General features: G+C 38.4%; 2 protein-coding genes across 4 annotated transcripts in view; one reads left to right on the plus strand and one right to left on the minus strand.

Moving 5' to 3' along the window:
* The window catches only part of FAAH2 (fatty acid amide hydrolase 2), a 294,424-nt gene that overhangs the window by 84,242 nt on the left and 191,459 nt on the right, over positions 1-18,723 (plus strand). For all 3 annotated transcript variants that reach the window (XM_050776927.1, XM_050776926.1, XM_050776925.1), the window contains one exon: positions 17,971-18,107. In XM_050776927.1, coding sequence (XP_050632884.1) covers positions 17,971-18,107 — 137 coding nt within the window. The remainder of the gene's footprint in view (positions 1-17,970; positions 18,108-18,723) is intronic.
* Positions 11,028-18,723, minus strand: part of LOC126946496 (zinc finger X-linked protein ZXDB-like) — a 540,578-nt gene continuing 532,882 nt past the window's right edge. Inside the window, exon 3 of the transcript XR_007722679.1 lies at positions 11,028-11,089. The gene's annotated coding sequence lies outside the window, so the exon portion shown is untranslated. The remainder of the gene's footprint in view (positions 11,090-18,723) is intronic.

An 18,723-nucleotide genomic window follows, 5' to 3' on the forward strand; every position in this document is an offset into this window, starting at 1 on the left:
GGAGATTTGAAGAGAGAGAAAACGTGACTGCTTTGAAGAGAGAGACCTTAGGTGAAATAAAATAAGTGTTCAGAAATAATTTTATGAAGTTCATGCATGCTCTGTGTGACATCTGTGCTTTTTTCCTCCCTCCTGTAAAGGGCCCCCAAATGGTCTTACTGTCCTGATAATAGTGTTTTTATTTTACTAGAAATTTAAAACATTGGCATTAAGATGAAAAATATGTGTACAGTACCTAGTATAGAACCTTACATCAATCCCTCAGTGTTAGCTCTTTTATTGTTATGGTTGTTATTACAACATGAGCTCAATAAATAGAGCTGTCCTTATGATTATACACAGTTCTATTGCATTGTTATTCCTGTTTGCTTGGCACTAAAACTGACTGTCAAGGCAGTTCAATGATTAAAATCACACAGCTATGAAATAGTAGGAGGATATGTGAACTTTAATTATGCTGGCTTCTAGCTTTGTCTTTCTTTGGCTTCCAGCTTTGTGTCTGTGATAGACTGTTGAGAAAATATTCACTGCTTTTTTATCTTATTCCCAAACCTGTTCTTCCATCCAGTCACACAAGCAAGATACCCCTAGACTCTACCTTCTTCCTTCCTTTCCCAAATCTATCTTTTAACTCTAATTAGTCAACAAATTTTACTGGCTCTTCTTTATTTATCATCATGTCAAACTTGTTTTGCTTCATATCCTATCCTAATCATACAGAACTACTCTATTTCTCCTGATCCACTTATGCTCTCTATCATCTGCATAACTTTGCACATGTTATTACTTTTGCCTGGAACACTTTCTCTTTCCCCACCTCTCCTTTATTTGGCTTAGTTAATTTTTTTAGGACTCAGTCTGGTTCTCAATTTTATATTGTCTAATCATCTCAGTCTCTGTAAGATTTCTACTCTGAGCTCCCAGAGCACATTGTGCTCATGTCACTTTTGTATCATGCAGGGCCCAGAAACCACACTATTTTAACAAAGAATTTAATATAGGGAATTGGTAGAATAGATGTTTAAGGACTGAAAAAACAAACAAAAAAAGTAACACTGAAGTAACACCGAGATGATGACTGCAGGAAACAGTAAAGTGAGGAAACACCCTAGGTATGAGGGAACAAAGGGAAGAAATTGGGATTATCATAATCTAGGCTTTCAAAGGAAATGCCTGCAGAGCTGGGACCAAGACATCTGTGAAAAGGGTGTTACCTGGCTGCTGCTTCTACCTCAGAAACTTTGAAAAGGGACCTCATATTCAGAGCTGTAGTTCAGAATTCTGAGAAGCAGCTGCCAGCTGACTGGCGCCGGTATTTCTGAGGGAGTGTGATGAGACTGATTCTAGATTGTGGGAATAAATAGGAAACTGGAATCAACTACTGTGGCTTGGATGAAAAGCTATTGTTGAAACAATGGTGTCAGGAACAGCAAGCAAACTGGAAGAAACAAACCCCTTCACCTCTTTTCTTTCCTCCTAGTCTTTATCTAGCACCGATATTTGAAGGATCCAAGAGGGCACAAATTATCAAAGGAAAGTTTAGTTTTCTGAGTCCCATCATAAAGTGGCATATAGAATACTTGTTTGAGGGCTGAGAGATAATAGTATAAAAACTGGTTCAACATTGCATAGTCATTGTGGTCTTGATTGTCTCACCCACCAGATTGTGAGTTCCTCAGTGGCATGGACCGTGTCTTTTTCATCTTATTGTCTTCAGTGTCTAGAACATGAACTGATATTTAGCATTTCTTCAGTAAGTAATGATTTAATATACCTGTGTTTAGACAATGTTTGTTTTGGAGGTCCTGAATGCAGTTTCGTCTTATGCTCCGCAACCTGTTGGCTTCTTATATCTTCCTGGATTATGATTTGTTGTTCACTGTTTTTCTTGCTTGCCTGGAAAAGTACAAATTTGTTACTACTTTTAGACTTTGCTCCCTGGAGCATCTATTGTCATGCATTTAATGCAATAGATATGTTCTTCCCAATCTTTGAATGACATATAAAATGGTCAAGGCAAACTTTCTGGGAGCCTTAGAGTCCATAGATGTCAAGACGCAAAATACACACTTACAGAATCACATAGACCTGGGACACAATTCTTCCTCTGTTAGTTATTGTATGAACTTAGGCATGTTTTGGAATCTCTCTGAATCTTTGTTTTATTCTTTCTAAAGGGGAAAATAATATGGACGCTCAAAATTTATAGTTTTACTAATTTAAATGCTTGAAAACACTTTCATTCATTTATCCCACAAATGGCTATTGAATGCTTACTATATGCCTGGTAGTGCGCTAGGTGTTGAAGATATAAAGATAAACACAACAGTCCCTGACTTCTTTCAGCTCCCAGTCTGGTGGTTGAAGCATGCGAATAACCATTATTTACTACACAGTGGAATTAGTGCTCTGATAGGGGAAGAAAAGAGTACTGTGGGAGCATGGAGAAGGTTACTGATCCAAGACTGAAGAGGTTTCAGAAAAGGCTTTCTGGAGAAAGTGATATTATGTGTTGCTTTCCACTGAAAAGCTATCCAAGGGGTAGAATCCTCCTTGGATTTCACTCCCCTACCACTGGCTGTACTCGAATCACTGAGCAAGTGCAGAATTTCAAGATATATAGATTTTTTTAAAACTCTCTCAGACCTCAATAAGTCTTTCACTCAACCCACATTGGCCAACCTATGTATCATCTGGTGTCACAGCCACCCTTAGGCCTCATCCTCTGTTTGTCTCCATAGAAGCAAGGGTAAGGATTTTTGGCTGAGGTGCCTTGTTTCAGCTTGGCTGAAACTATGGGGATTTCCTTGGTCTCAGGAGTCCAGTGCTGCCTTGTGGCACTGAGGCCACGTATAAGGATATCCAATTTCCTTTATGCCTTTATCAACCTTCCCTTGGAAGTTCTCTGCTTGTGCTGATTGTGTGTGGCTGAAGTTTGGGCAATGCTAACAAAGGGGATTTCAAGACCTTAGGAAAGTGTACAGAGTTAAGGCACTACCTTTTCTCCATCCTTCGAACGAACAGGACTGGGGAGCCTGACTGCCCTGCCCCACCTGGTTGGGAAACTCCTGTGAGGCAAGTGTTGCAGGACCCCTGTCTTACATCAACAAATATTGTGCCAGTAAGTGGTGCTGATAACATCAGTATTGGTAGGACTTGAAGAAATAGCTGCTGCAGTTCTTCTCATTTTTTTTTTTTCTGGTATAGAGACTTGTAACCCATTTCCTAAATTTCATCTTGCCACTTCCCTAAGCTCTGTGGTTTGGGTGACATGGCTTTGGCTTAATCTTCTGTAATTCTAATCCTTTGATTTTCCTGACAGGAATTTTGTTGACTGTCAGGAGAACCGGATGATATTAGTAATGATGATAGTGATAGCTGACATTTACTGAGTGGCTCTTCTGTGCTAGGTACTGTGTGTATGCATTGTCACATTTAAATAACAAAGCATGTAGATGCTATTGTTACCACCATTTTATAGCTGGAGAAACAGTTTAGTAAGTTGTCACTTGCAAGGTTATATAACCACCTCAGATCAGTCTTTCTCCAAAGCCTGGAATTTGACCATTCTGCTACACTGCTTTTTGGATAGCCAGGTTCTTTGCATTTGTAAGAGACCAGATTGCAACATTCTCAGATTAATACTTTGCTATGCCTAATTCGCTACCCAAACTGTCTCATTTTTTTTTAAACATAAGTAAGCTTCTAAAAAATGTAGTCAATACTTATTTTTCTGAATCCTTACCCCTTAATTACACCTACACTCGCTGAAATCTAGCTTCTGTTGCTACCACTCAATTAAAAATAACCTGCTGGCTGGGTGCGGTGGCTCACACCTGTAATTCCAGCACTTTGGGAGGCTGAGGAGGGCAGATTACCTGAGGTCAGGAGTTCGAGACCAGCTTGGCCAACATGGTGAAACTCCATCTCTACTAAAAATACAAAAATTAGCCGGGTATGGTGGTACATGCCTGTAATCCCAGCTACTCAGGAGGCCCAGGAAGGAGAATTGCTTGAGCCCGGGAGGCGGAGGTTGCAGTGAGTCGAGATCGTGCCACTGCACTCCAGCCTGGCCAACAGAGAAAGACTCTGTCTGAAAAACAAAACAAAACAAAACAAAACAAACAAACCAAACAATCAAACAAAATAGCCTGCTAACTCTATCAGTTTGGGTTGTTTCTACTGCAAATAACAGAAAACCCAATTCAAAATGACTGAAAGCAATAGGGAAAATATACTATCGCACAAACCAGTAAGTCTTTCGGTAAGTTAGCTCTAGAATTGATTGACTCAGCAGCTGAAAAATGTCATCATTAACCTGTTTTCAGTCTTTTGCCTTGGACTCCTAGTTTGTCAGCCTTATTAGACTAGGTCTTCTCATTGTCATAAGATAGATGCTATGCCTTATGTCTCAAGAGCCAAAATTGTGACCAGATACCACTGGCAAACCAATTTTTGGCAAGGTGAATAACATCACTGTGATAGCACTAAACAAATAAATCACACACTTAAGGTTAGAGATTGGGCCTATTTCCTGTGAGGCATATGGCAGTACAATAAAGAAAGTTGCCTGAAAAATTGAAGTTATGTTTATAAAGGGAAAAAGTTTTGTTTATAAAAGGAAAAAGTGAATTTTGGATAGGCAGCCAACAATGACTGCAACTCTTGACAATATGACTTTGGGTGAGTCCTTAAGCTCTCTTTATCTCAGTTTCCTCATAACCATAATGAAGCAACTGTTAGGTACCTAATGTTATTATTGTGAGGATGGAGCAACTTAACGAATTTAAAACACAATGATTGGCACATAAAACGGACTCGGTATTGGTTCATGTTGCTCTTATTATCAAAATGATAATTGCTCTGTTCTTGAAGTCATTGCTACCTTTTGCTTCTAGACAGTGCTCTTCTATTATTTTATTATTTAACTCTTACACATCTAAATACATTTTATTCTTCCTTAAGGTATGATTCTGTAATTGTGTGTGTGTGTGTGTGTGTATGTGTATAATAGTTCATGTATATAGTTATAAATATTCTTAGCCTTCGTCTTCTATGACTTCAAATATCATTTGAACACTGATAATTCCTGGAACTTTGTCTGCAGCCCAGACCTTTCCTCTAAGCTCAATTCCTTTTTTTTTAAATTTTTTAAAATTTTACTTTATTTTATTATTTATTTATTTATTTATTATTATTATTATTATACGTTAAGTTCTAGGGTACATGTGCATAACGTGCAGGTTTGTTACATATGTATACATGTGCCATGTTGGTGTGCTGCACCCATCAACTCGTCAGTACCCATCAACTTGTCATTTACATCAGGTATAACTCTGAATGCAATCCCTCCCCCCTCCCCCCTCCCCATGATAGGCCTCGGTGTGTGATGTTCCCCTTCCCGATTCCAAGTGATCTCATCGTTCAGTTCCCACCTATGAGTGAGAACATGCGGTGTTTGGTTTTCTGTTCTTGTGATAATTTGCTAAGAATGATGGTTTCCAGCTGCATCCATGTCCCTACAAAGGACACAAACTCATCCTTTTTGATGGCTGCATCGTATTCCATGGTGTATATGTGCCACATTTTCTTAATCCAGTCTGTCACTGACGGACATTTGGGTTGATTCCAAGTCTTTGCTATTGTGAATAGTGCCACAATAAACATACATGTGCATGAGTCTTTATAGCAGCATGATTTATAAACCTTTGGATTATAGTAATGGGATGGCTGGGTCATATGGTACATCTAGTTCTAGATCTTTGAGGAATCGCCATACTGTTTTCCATAATGGTTGAACTAGTTTACAATCCCACCAACAGTGTAAAAGTGTTCCTATTTCTCCACAGCCGCTCCAGCACCTGTTGTTTCCTGACTTTTTAATGATCGCCATTCTAACTGGTGTGAGATGGTATCTCATTGTGGTTTTGATTTGCATTTCTCTGATGGCCAGTGATGATGAGCATTTTTTCATGTGTCTGTTGGCTGTATGAATGTCTTCTTTTGAGAAATGTCAGTTCATATCCTTTGCCCACTTTTGGATGGGGTTGTTTGTTTTTTTCTTGTAAATTTGTTTGAGTTCTTTGTAGGTTCTGGATATTAGCCCTTTGTCAGATGAGTAGATTGCAAAAATTTTCTCATGCCTATGTCCTGAATGGTACTACCTAGGTTTTCTTCTAGAATTTTTATGGTATTAGGTCTAACATTTAAGTCTCTAATCCATCTTGAATTAATTTTCGTATAAGGAGTAAGGAAAGGATCCAGTTTCAGCTTTCTACTTATGGCTAGCCAATTTTCCCAGCACCATTTATTAAATAGGGAATCCTTTCCCCATTTCTTGTTTCTCTCAGGTTTGTCAAAGATCAGATGGCTGTAGATGTGTGGTATTATTTCTGAGGACTCTGTTCTGTTCATTGGTCTATATTTCTGTTTTGGTAACAGTACCATGCTGTTTTGGTTACTGTAGCCTTGTAGTATAGTTTGAAGTCAGGTAGCGTGATGCCTCCAGCTTTGTTCTTTTGACTTAGGATTGTCTTGGAGACGCGGGCTTTTTTTTTTTTTTTTTTTTTAAATTTATTTATTATTATTATACTTTAAATTGTAGGGTACATGTGCATAACATGCAGGTTTGTTACATATGTATACTTGTGCCTTGTTGGTGTGCTGCACCCATCAACTCGTCATTTACATCAGGTATAACTCCCAAGGCAATCCCTCCCCCATCCCCCCTCCCCCCTCCCCATGATAGGCCCCGGTGTGTGATGTTCCCCTTCCTGAGTCCAAGTGATCTCATTGTTCAGTTCCCACCTATGAGTGAGAACATGCGGTGTTTGGTTTTCTGTTCTTGTGATAGTTTGCTAAGAATGATGGTTTCCAGCTGCATCCATGTCCCTACAAAGGACACAAACTCATCCTTTTTTATGGCTGCATAGTATTCCATGGTGTATATGTGCCACATTTTCTTAATCCAATCTGTCACTGATGGACATTTGGGTTGATTCCAAGTCTTTGCTATTGTGAATAGTGCCACAATAAACATACGTGTGCATGTGTCTTTATAGCAGCATAATTTATAATCCATTGGGTATATACCCAGTAATGGGATAGCTGGGTCATATGGTACATCTAGTTCTAGATCCTTGAGGAATTGCCATACTGTTTTCCATAATGGTTGAACTAGTTTACACTCCTACTAACAGTGTAAAAATGTTCCTATTTCTCCACATCCTCTCCAGCACCTGTTGTTTCCTGACTTTTTAATGATCGCCATTCTAACTGGTGTGAGATGGTATCTCATTGTGGTTTTGATTTGCATTTCTCTGATGGCCAGTGATGATGAGCATTTTTTCATGTGTCTGTTGGCTGTATGAATGTCTTCTTTTGAGAAATGTCAGTTCATATCCTTTGCCCACTTTTGGATGGGGTTGTTTGTTTTTTTCTTGTAAATTTGTTTGAGTTCTTTGTAGGTTCTGGATATTAGCCCTTTGTCAGATGAGTAGATTGCAAAAATTTTCTCCCATTCTGTAGGTTGCCTGTTCACTCTGATGGTAGTTTCTTTTGCTGTGCAGAAGCTCTTTAGTTTAATGAGATCCCATTTGTCAATTTTGGCTTTTGCTGCTGTTGCTTTTGGTGTTTTAGACATGAAGTCTTTGCCCATGCCTATGTCCTGAATGGTACTACCTAGGTTTTCTTCTAGGATTTTTATGGTATTAGGTCTAACATTTAAGTCTCTAATCCATCTCGAATTAATTTTCGTGTAAGGAGTAAGGAAAGGATCCAATCTCAGCTTTCTACCTCTGGCTAGCCAATTTTCCCAGCACCATTTATTAAATAGGGAATCCTTTCCCCATTTCTTGTTTCTCTCAGGTTTGTCAAAGATCAGATGGCTGTAGATGTGTGGTATTATTTCTGAGGACTCTGTTCTGTTCATTGGTCTATATTTCTGTTTTGGTACCAGTACCATGCTGTTTTGGTTACTGTAGCCTTGTAGTATAGTTTGAAGCCAGGTAGCGTGATGCCTCCAGCTTTGTTCTTTTGACTTAGGATTGTCTTGGAGATGCGGGCTTTTTTTGGTTCCATATGAACTTTAAAGCAGTTTTTCCAATTCTGTGAAGAAACTCATTGGTAGCTTGATGGGGATGGCATTGAATCTATAAATTACCTTGGGCAGTATGGCCATTTTCACAATATTGATTCTTCCTATCTAAGAGCAAGGTATGTTCTTCCATTTGTTTGAATTCTCTTTTATTTCACTGAGCAGTGGTTTGTAGTTCTCCTTGAAGAGGTCCTTTACATCCCTTGTAAGTTGGATTCCTAGATATTTTATTCTCTTTGAAGCGATTGTGAATGGAATTTCATTCATGATTTGGCTCTCTGTTTGTCTGTTACTGGTTTATAAGAATGCTTGTGATTTTTGCACATTAATTTTGTATCCTGAGACTTTGCTGAAGTTTCTTATCAGCTTAAGGAGATTTTGGGCTGAGACAATGGGGTTTTCTAAATATACAATCATGTCATCTGCAAACAGGGACAATTTGACTTCTTCTTTTCCTAAATGAATACCCTTGATTTCTTTCTCTTGCCTGATTGCCCTAGTCAGAACTTCCAACACTATGTTGAATAAGAGTGGTGAGAGAGGGCATCCATGTCTTGTGCCAGTTTTCAAAGGGAATTTTTCCAGGTTTTGCCCATTCAGTATGATATTGGCTAGGGGTTTGTCATAAATAGCTCTTATGATTTTGAGATACGTTCCATCAATACCGAATTTATTGAGAGTTTTTAGCATGAAGGGCTGTTGAATTTTTTCAAAAGCCTTTTCTGCATCTATTGAGATAATCATGTGGTTCTTGTCTTTGGTTCTGTTTATGTGCTGGATTATGTTGACTGATTTGCGAATGTTGAACCAGCCTTGCATCCCAGGGATGAAGCCCACTTGATCGTGGTGGATAAGCTTTTTGATGTGCTGCTGAATCCAGTTTGCCAGTATTTTATTAAGGATTTTTGCATCGATGTTCATCAGGGATATTGGTCTAAAATTCTCTTTTTTTGTTGTGTCTCTGCCAGGCTTTGGTATCAGGATGATGTTGGCCTCATAAAATGAGTTAGGGAGGATTCCCTCTTTTTCTATTGATTGGAATAGTTTCAGAAGGAATGGTACCAGCTCCTCCTTGTACCTCTGGTAGAATTCAGCTGTGAATCCATCTGGTCCTGGACTTTTTTTGGTTGGTAGGCTATTAATTATTGCCTCAATTTCAGAGCCTGCTATTGGTCTATTCAGGGATTCAACTTCTTCCTGGTTTAGTCTTGGAAGAGTGTAAGTGTCCAGGAAATTATCCATTCCTTCTAGAATTTCTAGTTTATTTGCGTAGAGGTGTTTATAGTATTCTCTGATGGTAGTTTGTATTTCTGTGGGGTTAGTGGTGATATCCCCTTTTTCATTTTTTATTGCATCTATTTGATTCTTCTCTCTTTTCTTCTTTATTAGTCTTGCTAGCGGTCTGTCAATTTTGTTGATCTTTTCAAAAAACCAACTCCTGGATTCCTTGATTTTTTGGAGGGTTTTTTGTGTCTCTATCTCCTTCAGTTCTGCTCTGATCTTAGTTATTTCTTGCCTTCTGCTAGCTTTCGAATGTGTTTGTTCTTGCTTCTCTAGTTATTTTAATTGTGATGTGAAAGTGTCAATTTTAGATCTTTCCAGCTTTCTCTTGTGGGCATTTAGTGCTATAAGTTTCCCTCTACACACTGCTTTAAATGTGTCCCAGAGATTCTGGTATGTTGTATCTTTGTTCTCATTGGTTTCAAAGAACATCTTTATTTCTGCCTTCATTTCGTTATGTACCCAGTAGTCATTCAGGAGCAGGTTATTCAGTTTCCATGTAGTTGAGCGGTTTTGATTGAGTTTCTTAGTCCTGAGTTCTAGTTTGATTGCACTGTGGTCTGAGAGACAGTTTGTTATAATTTCTGTTCTTGTACATTTGCTGAGGAGTGCTTTACTTCCAATTATGTGGTCCATTTTGGAATAAGTGCGATGTGGTGCTGAGAAGTATGTATATTCTGTTGATTTGGGGTGGAGAGTTCTGTAGATGTCTATTAGGTCTGCTTGCTGCAGAGATGAGTTCAATTCCTGGATATCCCTGTTAACATTCTGTCTCGTAGATCTGTCTAATGTTGACAGTGGAGTCTTGAAGTCTCCCATTATTATTGTATGGGAGTGTAAGTCTCTTTGTAAGTCTCTAAGGACTTGCTTTATGAATCTGGGTGCTCCTGTATTGGGTGCATATATATTTAGGATAGTTAGCTCTTCCTGTTGAATTGATCCCTTTACCATTATGTAATGGCCTTCTTTGTCTCTTTTGATCTTTGATGGTTTAAAGTCTGTTTTATCAGAGACTAGTATTGCAACCCCTGCTTTTTTTTGTTCTCCATTTGCTTGGTAAATCTTCCTCCATCCCTTTATTTTGAGCCTATGTATGTCTCTGCATGTGAGATGGGTCTCCTGAATACAGCAGACTGATGGGTCTTGACTCTTTATCCAGTTTGCCAGTCTGTGTCTTTTAATTGGAGCATTTAGTCCATTTACATTTAAGGTTAATATTGTTATGTGTGAACTTGATACTGCCATTATGATATTAACTGGTTATTTTGCTCATTAGTTGATGCAGTTTCTTCCTAGCCTTGATGGTCTTTACATTTTGGCATGTTTATGCAGTGATTGGTACCGGTTGTTACTTTCCATGTTAGTGCTTCTTTCAGGGTCTCTTGTAAGGCAGGCCTGGTGGTGACAAAATCTCTAAGCATTTGCTTATCTGTAAAGGATTTTATTTCTCCTTAACTGATGAAACTTAGTTTGGCTGGATATGAAATTCTGGGTTGAAAATTCTTTTCTTTAATAATAAATAAAATAAATAAATAGATAAATAAATAAAAGACTCCCCAAAAACAAGCTAGAGAAAAAAAAATGAGTAAAATATAATTTCCAAAAAAAAGAAAAGAATGTTGAATATTGGCCCCCACTCTCTTCTGGCTTGTAGAGTTTCTGCCAAGAGATCTGCTGTTAGTCTGATGGGCTTCCCTTTGTGGGTAACCCGACCTTTCTCTCTGGCTGCCCTTAAGATTTTTTCCTTCATTTCAACTTTGGTGAATCTGGCAATTATGTGTCTTGGAGTTGCTCTTCTCGAGGAGTATCTTTGTGGCGTTCTCTGTATTTCCTGGATTTGAATGTTGGCCTGCCCTACTAGGTTGGGGAAGTTCTCCTGGATGATATCCTGAAGAGTGTTTTCCAACTTGGTTCCATTTTCCCCCTCACTTTCAGGCACCCCAATCAGACGTAGATTTGGTCTTTTTACATCATCCCATACTTCTTGCAGGCTTTGTTCATTTCTTTTTCTTCTTTTTTCTTTTGGTTTCTCTTCTCGCTTCATTTCATTCATTTGATCCTCAATCGCTGATACTCTTTCTTCCAGTTGATCGAGTCGGTTACTGAAGCTTGTGCATTTGTCACGTATTTCTCGTGTCATGGTTTTCATCTCTTTCATTTCGTTTATGACCTTCTCTGCATTAATTACTCTAGCTATCAATTCTTCCACTTTTTTTTCAAGAGTTTTAGTTTCTTTGCGCTGGGTACGTAATTCCTCCTTTAGCCCTGAGAAATTTGATGGACTGAAGCCTTCTTCTCTCATCTCGTCAAAGTCATTCTCCGTCCAGCTTTGATCCGTTGCTGTCGATGAGCTGCGCTCCTTTGCCGGGGGAGATGCGCTCTTATTTTTTGAATTTCCAGCTTTTCTGCCCTGCTTTTCCCCCATCTTTGTGGTTTTATCTGCCTCTGGTCTTTGATGATGGTGACGTACTGATGGGGTTTTGGTGTGGGTGTCCTTCCTGTTTGATAGTTTTCCTTCTAACAGTCAGGACCCTCAGCTGTAGGTCTGTTGGAGATTGCTTGACGTCCACTCCAGACCCTGTTTGCCTGGGTATCAGCAGCAGAGGCTGCAGAAGATAGAATATTTCTGAACAGCGAGTGTACCTGTCTGATTCTTGCTTTGGAAGCTTCCTCTCAGGGGTGTACTCCACCCTGTGAGGTGTGGGGTGTCAGACTGCTCCTAGTGGGGGATGTCTCCCAGTTAGGCTACTCAGGGGTCAGGGACCCACTTGAGCAGGGAGTCTGTCCCTTCTCAGATCTCAACCTCCGTATTGGGAGATCCACTGCTCTCTTCAAAACTGTCAGATAGAATTTTTTGTGTCTGCAGAGGCGTCTGCTGCTTTTGTTGTTGTTTAGCTGTGCCCTGTCCCCAGAGGTGGAGTCTACAGAGACAGGCAGGTTTCCTTGAGCTGCTGTGATCTCCACCCAGTTCGAGCTTCCCAGTGGCTTTGTTTACCTACTTAAGCCTCAGCAATGGCAGGCGCCCCTCCCCCTGCCTTGCTGCTGCCTTGTGGTTAGAATGCAGACTGCTGTACTAGCAATGAGGGAGGCTCCGTGGGCGTGGGACCCTCCCGGCCACGTGTGGGATAAAATCTCCTGGTGTGTCCGTTTGCTTAAAGCACAGTATTGGGGTGGGAGTTACCCGATTTTCCTGGTGTTGTGTGTCTCCGTTCCCCTGGCTAGGAAAAGGGATTCCCTTCCCCCTTTCGCTTCCCAGGTGAGGCGATTCCTCGCCCTGCTTCAGCTCTAGCTGGTCGCGCTGCAGCAGCTGACCAGCACCGATTGTCTGGCACTCCCTAGTGAGATGAACCCAGTACCTCAGTTGAAAATGCAGAAATCACCGGTCTTCTGTGTCCTTCGCGCTGGGAGTTGGAGACTGGAGCTGTTCCTATTCGGCCATCTTGCTCCGCCCTGAACAGCTCAATTCCTATATATGTATCTACCTACTTGACACCTCTACTAGGAAGTCCCATGGGCACCGAATGTCAAAATAATTAAAATCAAACTCATGAAATGGCATTACCATCTACCATAAGCCAGAAAAAGTGGAAAATAATTCCTTCATTCCCCCACATTCTAATCTTCTATTTTATATGAAGTCTATCTTCTAAATAGCTCTCTCAAGATCTCATCCCTAAATAACTCTACTATTCTCTATCTCAACAGATGTCTCTTTAGTCCCAATCACCATCATCTTTGCCTACTGCAGTAATCTTTATGTTTCTAGTTTTGCCCTCCCTTCCCCATACTTTTTATTTTGCAAAAGCCAAAGGATATCTGTAAATCACTAAAGAGATTATGCCCCTTTCCTGCTTTAAACATTTCAATATCCAGGCTCCTTAAAACGCCACGTAAGGGCCCTTTGTAATCTGGCACACCTTAGTTTTTCAGCTTTATTTTGTGCCATTCTCCCACATGTAACTTCCTTTTTACTCCACTTGGGTATTTTTGCTATTCATCTGATGGATCCCTTCTAGTTCAGTCCAACTTTTTGAGTTATTTTCACCTCTTAATCACAGACTTTCTCCTTCAGCTGCTACCCCATCTGATATCTATCTCTCTGAGTACTCTTTTCCTCAGACAGGTTGCAGACAGGGACACTGTGTCTCAAAGTTTTCTTTCCTGATGTTTCCTAAACATAAGGCTACAGGCCCTTTTGCCTTGGATGAGGCTCACATCCAGAGAAGCTTTCAGTAACTAGCAGTCTTAGGTATGTGAGTGTTTTACTGAGGTTCCAAGTTTGTACCTATTGGAAATATTGGTCTTAGGTTCCCAATTCCTTCTGAATTGGCAACTGAAATCTTTTTTATTTCCAGAAAGTGGGTAACCTCAACCTCACACCCTTCTGCTGTTTTTTGTGCAGCCAAGGTGTGAGGGATGGGATATAAGCAAAGCAAAAAGTGTCCTTTTCCCCAGGTAGACAGTATTTACCTGCAATGCCCCCAGAATGTGTAACACATAGAGTGCTGGCCTTTGCTCTACAAATGGTAATGACACTATCTTGTAACTAGCTATAGACACACAGAAATGTTTATAGTTTCTAAATGGCTGTGCTTACAGTGATTCTTTTCATTGCTATAGAATTGTACTTTTACTGGCTTATGGGTGTAAAAAGGTAGTAGTGTGGCCAATAATCATAAAGATCCTCACAATTTTACAAATTACGAAGCATTTGAACAGCTAGATCCTGGGAAGGTCAGGGACTGATGTAACTCTGGACTCTCAAAAGTGGGAGATTTGTGGGCCTTCATTTTAGAGCCCTGCCATTAATGTGTTCTAACCAACCCCAGTCCTTCTTTGTTTTGGTTGAACCTCTAGGGAAAGAGATAATTTTATTTGTTTCACTCGGCTCAGGTGTCCAATATACCGAGACTAGCAGCATCTTGTGTGTATATACATATATATACACACACACATATTTTATATATATATATATATACACACACACAGTATATATATACACTACATATATATACTATATACATGTACTATATATGTGTGTGTGTGTGTGTGTATATATATATATATATATAGCCTTTGTTCTCTGAGTACTGCTGGCCCACCAATAGGGATATATGCATGACAGTTAAGTTTTTATGACAGCAGAGTTTTTACCCCTATCGGTGGGGCAGTAGTACTCAGACAACAAAGGCTATACAAATAGTAATATCAGTGATGGTTAGCACTTGCGTGCTTACAGTGTTCTAGGTACTGTTGTAGTGCTTTACAAATGCAGTAATTAATTGAATAATATCAGCAATTCTATGAGGTAATTATGTTTAGCTCCATTATACAGATGAGGAAACTGAAATACAGAAAGGTTAAGTAATTTTCCACAGAAGACACAGTAAATAGTGGAGCTGAGATACAAGACTATGCATTCTCTCTCTAGATTAATATTGTTCAATAGAAATAAATTATGAGGCAATATGCAATTTTACATATTCTAGCAGCTGTATTTTAAAAAGGGAAAAGAAAAAGGTGGAATTCATTTTAATAGTACATATTATTTAGCTAAATATGTCAAAATACTTTAAACATACTGCATTAGCCACATTTTAAAGATATAATTTCAACTTTTATTTTAAATTCAAGGGGCACATGTGCAGGTTTGTTATATGAATCTATTGTGTGATACTGAGGTTTGGGATACAAATGATCCCATCACCCAGATTGTGAGCATAGTATCCAACAGTTTTTCAAAACTTTCCTTCGCTCACACCCTTCCCCATCTATTAGTCACCAGTGTCTATTGTTGCTATCTTTATGGTCATGAGTAGCCAGTATTTAGCTCCCACTGAGAAATGAGAACAATGTGATATTGGTTTTTTGTTCCTGTGTTAATTAGCTTAGGATAATGACTTCTGGGTGCATCCATGTTGCTGCAAAGGACATGATTTCATTCTTTCTATGGCTGTGTAGTATTCCGTGATGCATATACACCAAATTTTCTTTATCCAGCCCACCATTGATGGGCTTCTAGATTTATTCCATGTCTTTGCTATGGTGATAGCATAGTGATGAACATACAAATGCATGTGTCTTTTTGATAAAACTATTTATTTTCTTTTGGGTATATACCCAGTAATGGGATTGCTGGGTCAAATGGTAGTTCTGTTTTAAGTTATTTGAGAAATCTTCAAACTGTTTTCCACTATGGCTGAACTAATTTATATTCCCATCAGCATTCTCTTTTCTCTGCAGCTTCAGCACTATCTGTTGTTTCTTTACTTTTTAATCATAGCGATTCTGACTGGTGTGAGAGGATATCTAATTGTGGTTTTTATTTGTATTTCTCTGATGATTAGTGATGATGAGCATTTTTTCATATATTTCTTGGCTGCTTGTCTATCTTCTTTGGAGAAGTGTCTGTTCATGTCTTGTGCCCACTTTTAAATGGGGTTATTTGTTTTTTGCTTGTTTAATTGTTTAAGTTCCTTATAGATTCTGGATCTTAGATCTCTGTTGGATGCATAGTTTGTAAATACTTTCTCCCGTTCTGTAGGTTGTTTATGACATCACATGAGTGTCAGGATTAACTGACTGTACAATATTTAAAGTACTGCCCAATACCTGACATATATCATTAATTGTTAAATATCATTATCATCATTATGCTGGCATGCTCTATAGCTCCTGTCTCCTCCATTTCTAGCATATTGTCATATACACATTACAGTAAAAAATCCTTCTTTTTAGGAACTTCCAACAGTTCTTTATATTCATTTTCCCAATGCATCCTCACTACCGCCATGGTAGGTAGATATTATTGTCCCCAATTTACAATTGAAGCAACTAAAATCCAGTGAAATAAAAGAGCTTGCATAGTTCACAAAACTAGGAAATGAGAGTGCCTTAATTTTTATTCATCTTAAAAGCATAGACATTATCATATTCTTTTTTTTATACTTTGTATATTTTTGAAGTAATAAACATAATTACTATTACTATTGAGCCCAAAGATATTTTATTAAAGTTATTTTAAGTCACATGAAAGGTTATGTAGAGGATTTTACATTTCATTTTCAAGAATTAATATTTGAGATACTGAGAAATTACACTGGAATTGCATACTTTAGTGATTGTATTACCACATACATTAAAACTGTGCTCTTTTGGACATATTGACTTATTGTATTTCATTCTGGAAATTGCTGTAATTATGTCCGTTATAGAACATTTGCAAAAAACAACAAAAAATTACCTGTAATCATAGCACCAAAAGAGTAGTTATTCACTGTTAATGTTTTGCCTACGATTTTCACATGATTGAGGTTATACTAGGAATATACTGCTATAACCTTCTCTTTTCACTTACATTAAATGACATTACATTATAGGAATTTCCAAAGGGCAGTAAAACTTTTAGGAAACACCACTTTATTTTATTTTATTTTATTTTACTTTAAGTACTGGGGTACATGTGCAGGATGTGCAGGTTTGTTACAAAGGTAAACTTTTACAATAGTGGTTTTCTGCACCTATCAATCCATCACCTAAGTGTTAAGTCCAGCATGCATTAGCTATTTTTTCTGATGCTCTTGTCACCCCTGAGAGGCCCCAGTGTGAGTTGTTTCCCTCCCTGTGTCCATGTGTTCTCATTATTCAGCTCCCACTTATGAGTGAGAACATACAGTGTTTGGTTTTCTATTCCTGCATTAGTTTGCTGAGGATAATGGCTTCCAGCTCCATCCATGTCCCTGCAAAGAATATGATCTAATTTCTTTTTATGGCTGCATAGCATTCCATGGTGTAGATGTACCACATTTTCTTTATCCAGTCTATCATTTAGGGGAATTTGGGTTGATTCCATGTCTTTACTGTTGTGAATAGTGGTGCAATGAACATATATGTCCACGTATCTTTATAATGGAATGATTTATATTCCTTTGGGTATATACCCAATAATGGGATTGCTGGATCAAATGGAATTTCTGGTTCTAGGTCTTTGAAGAATTGTCACACTGTCTTTCACAATGGTTGAACTAATTTGCATTCTCACCAACAGTATAAAAGCATTCCTTTACCTCTGTAGCCTCGGCAGCATCTGTTGTTTCTTGATTTTTAATAATTGCCATTCTGACTGGTGCGAGATGGTATCTCATTTAGGTTTTTATTTGAATTTCTCTAATGATCAGTGATGTTGAGCTTTTTTTCATGATTGTTGGCTGCATAAATGACTTCTTTTGAGAAGTGTCTGTTTATGGCCTTTATGCAACACCACCTTTATTGGCCATACAGTTGTCTGTTGTAGATATCTATAATTATTTATTTGGAGACAGGGAGATTTTATGTGTTTTTCTAATATAAATAATGATGCAATGACCAGCTTTCTGTATGGATAATTCTTGCTAGGTTGGATTACTGTTCTTATGATGGATTCTTAAAAGGAGAATCACTGGCTCAAATGGTCAACTTTATAAGGCTCTTGACAAGTACATTAACTTTAATATGTTGATTACATATTAACATGTTGATATGGGTATTCTTTTAATAAAGTTGGTCGGATGACTTGTTTATGTAGTTAAAGTTTGCATTGTTTTATTTCTTCTTAGGTTTGAGGAAGCAATGAAGGAGGCTCATGCTGTAGATCAAAAGCTTGCAGAGAAGCAGGAAGATGAAGCCACCCTGGAAAATAAATGGCCCTTCCTTGGGGTTCCTTTGACACTCAAGGAAGCTTTCCAGCTACAAGGTACTATTCTTTTATTTTTGGCTACATGAGTTTAATTCACAAGTTGCTACATTTTCTAAACTTATAAACTAAAAAGGATGTTATAAAAGTGAAGGACTAATTCATGCTGCTTCCTCAGTTTTGAAATGAGAGGAAATATTCAGCAAGTTCCATTGGGAAAAATGATAATGGTCATCCTCTGTTAGCTCTGTATGGCATATGGGGGCACTATGCTCAGTATCCATTAATCCTCACAGCAAACTTATAAGAATAGTATTATTGATCTCATTTTTCAGATAAGACAATTGAGGCTCATGACCCTAGTTTGGCTAAAGCCAAACTTGGATTCTGATAAAGACCTGTGCTTTCTCTGTCATACAGTTCTTATTTTGTAACTTCCTGCTAGCCTCAAAAGTAAATGAAAATCCCAAATATTTGGAAAGTAAACGACATATTTTTAAATAACCCATAGGTCAAAGAAATGAATCACAAGGAAACATTTAAACTGAAAGAAAAAAAATAATAATATAACAAAATTTATGGGATGTAACTAGATTAATATTTAGAGGGAAATGTATGGCTTTCAGTGAATATATATTTAAAAAAAGATTTAAAATCAATAACTGAAACCTGGCCT

Source organism: Macaca thibetana, chromosome X, assembly GCF_024542745.1.
Source record: "Macaca thibetana thibetana isolate TM-01 chromosome X, ASM2454274v1, whole genome shotgun sequence".
Taxonomy (NCBI): Eukaryota; Metazoa; Chordata; class Mammalia; order Primates; family Cercopithecidae; genus Macaca; species Macaca thibetana.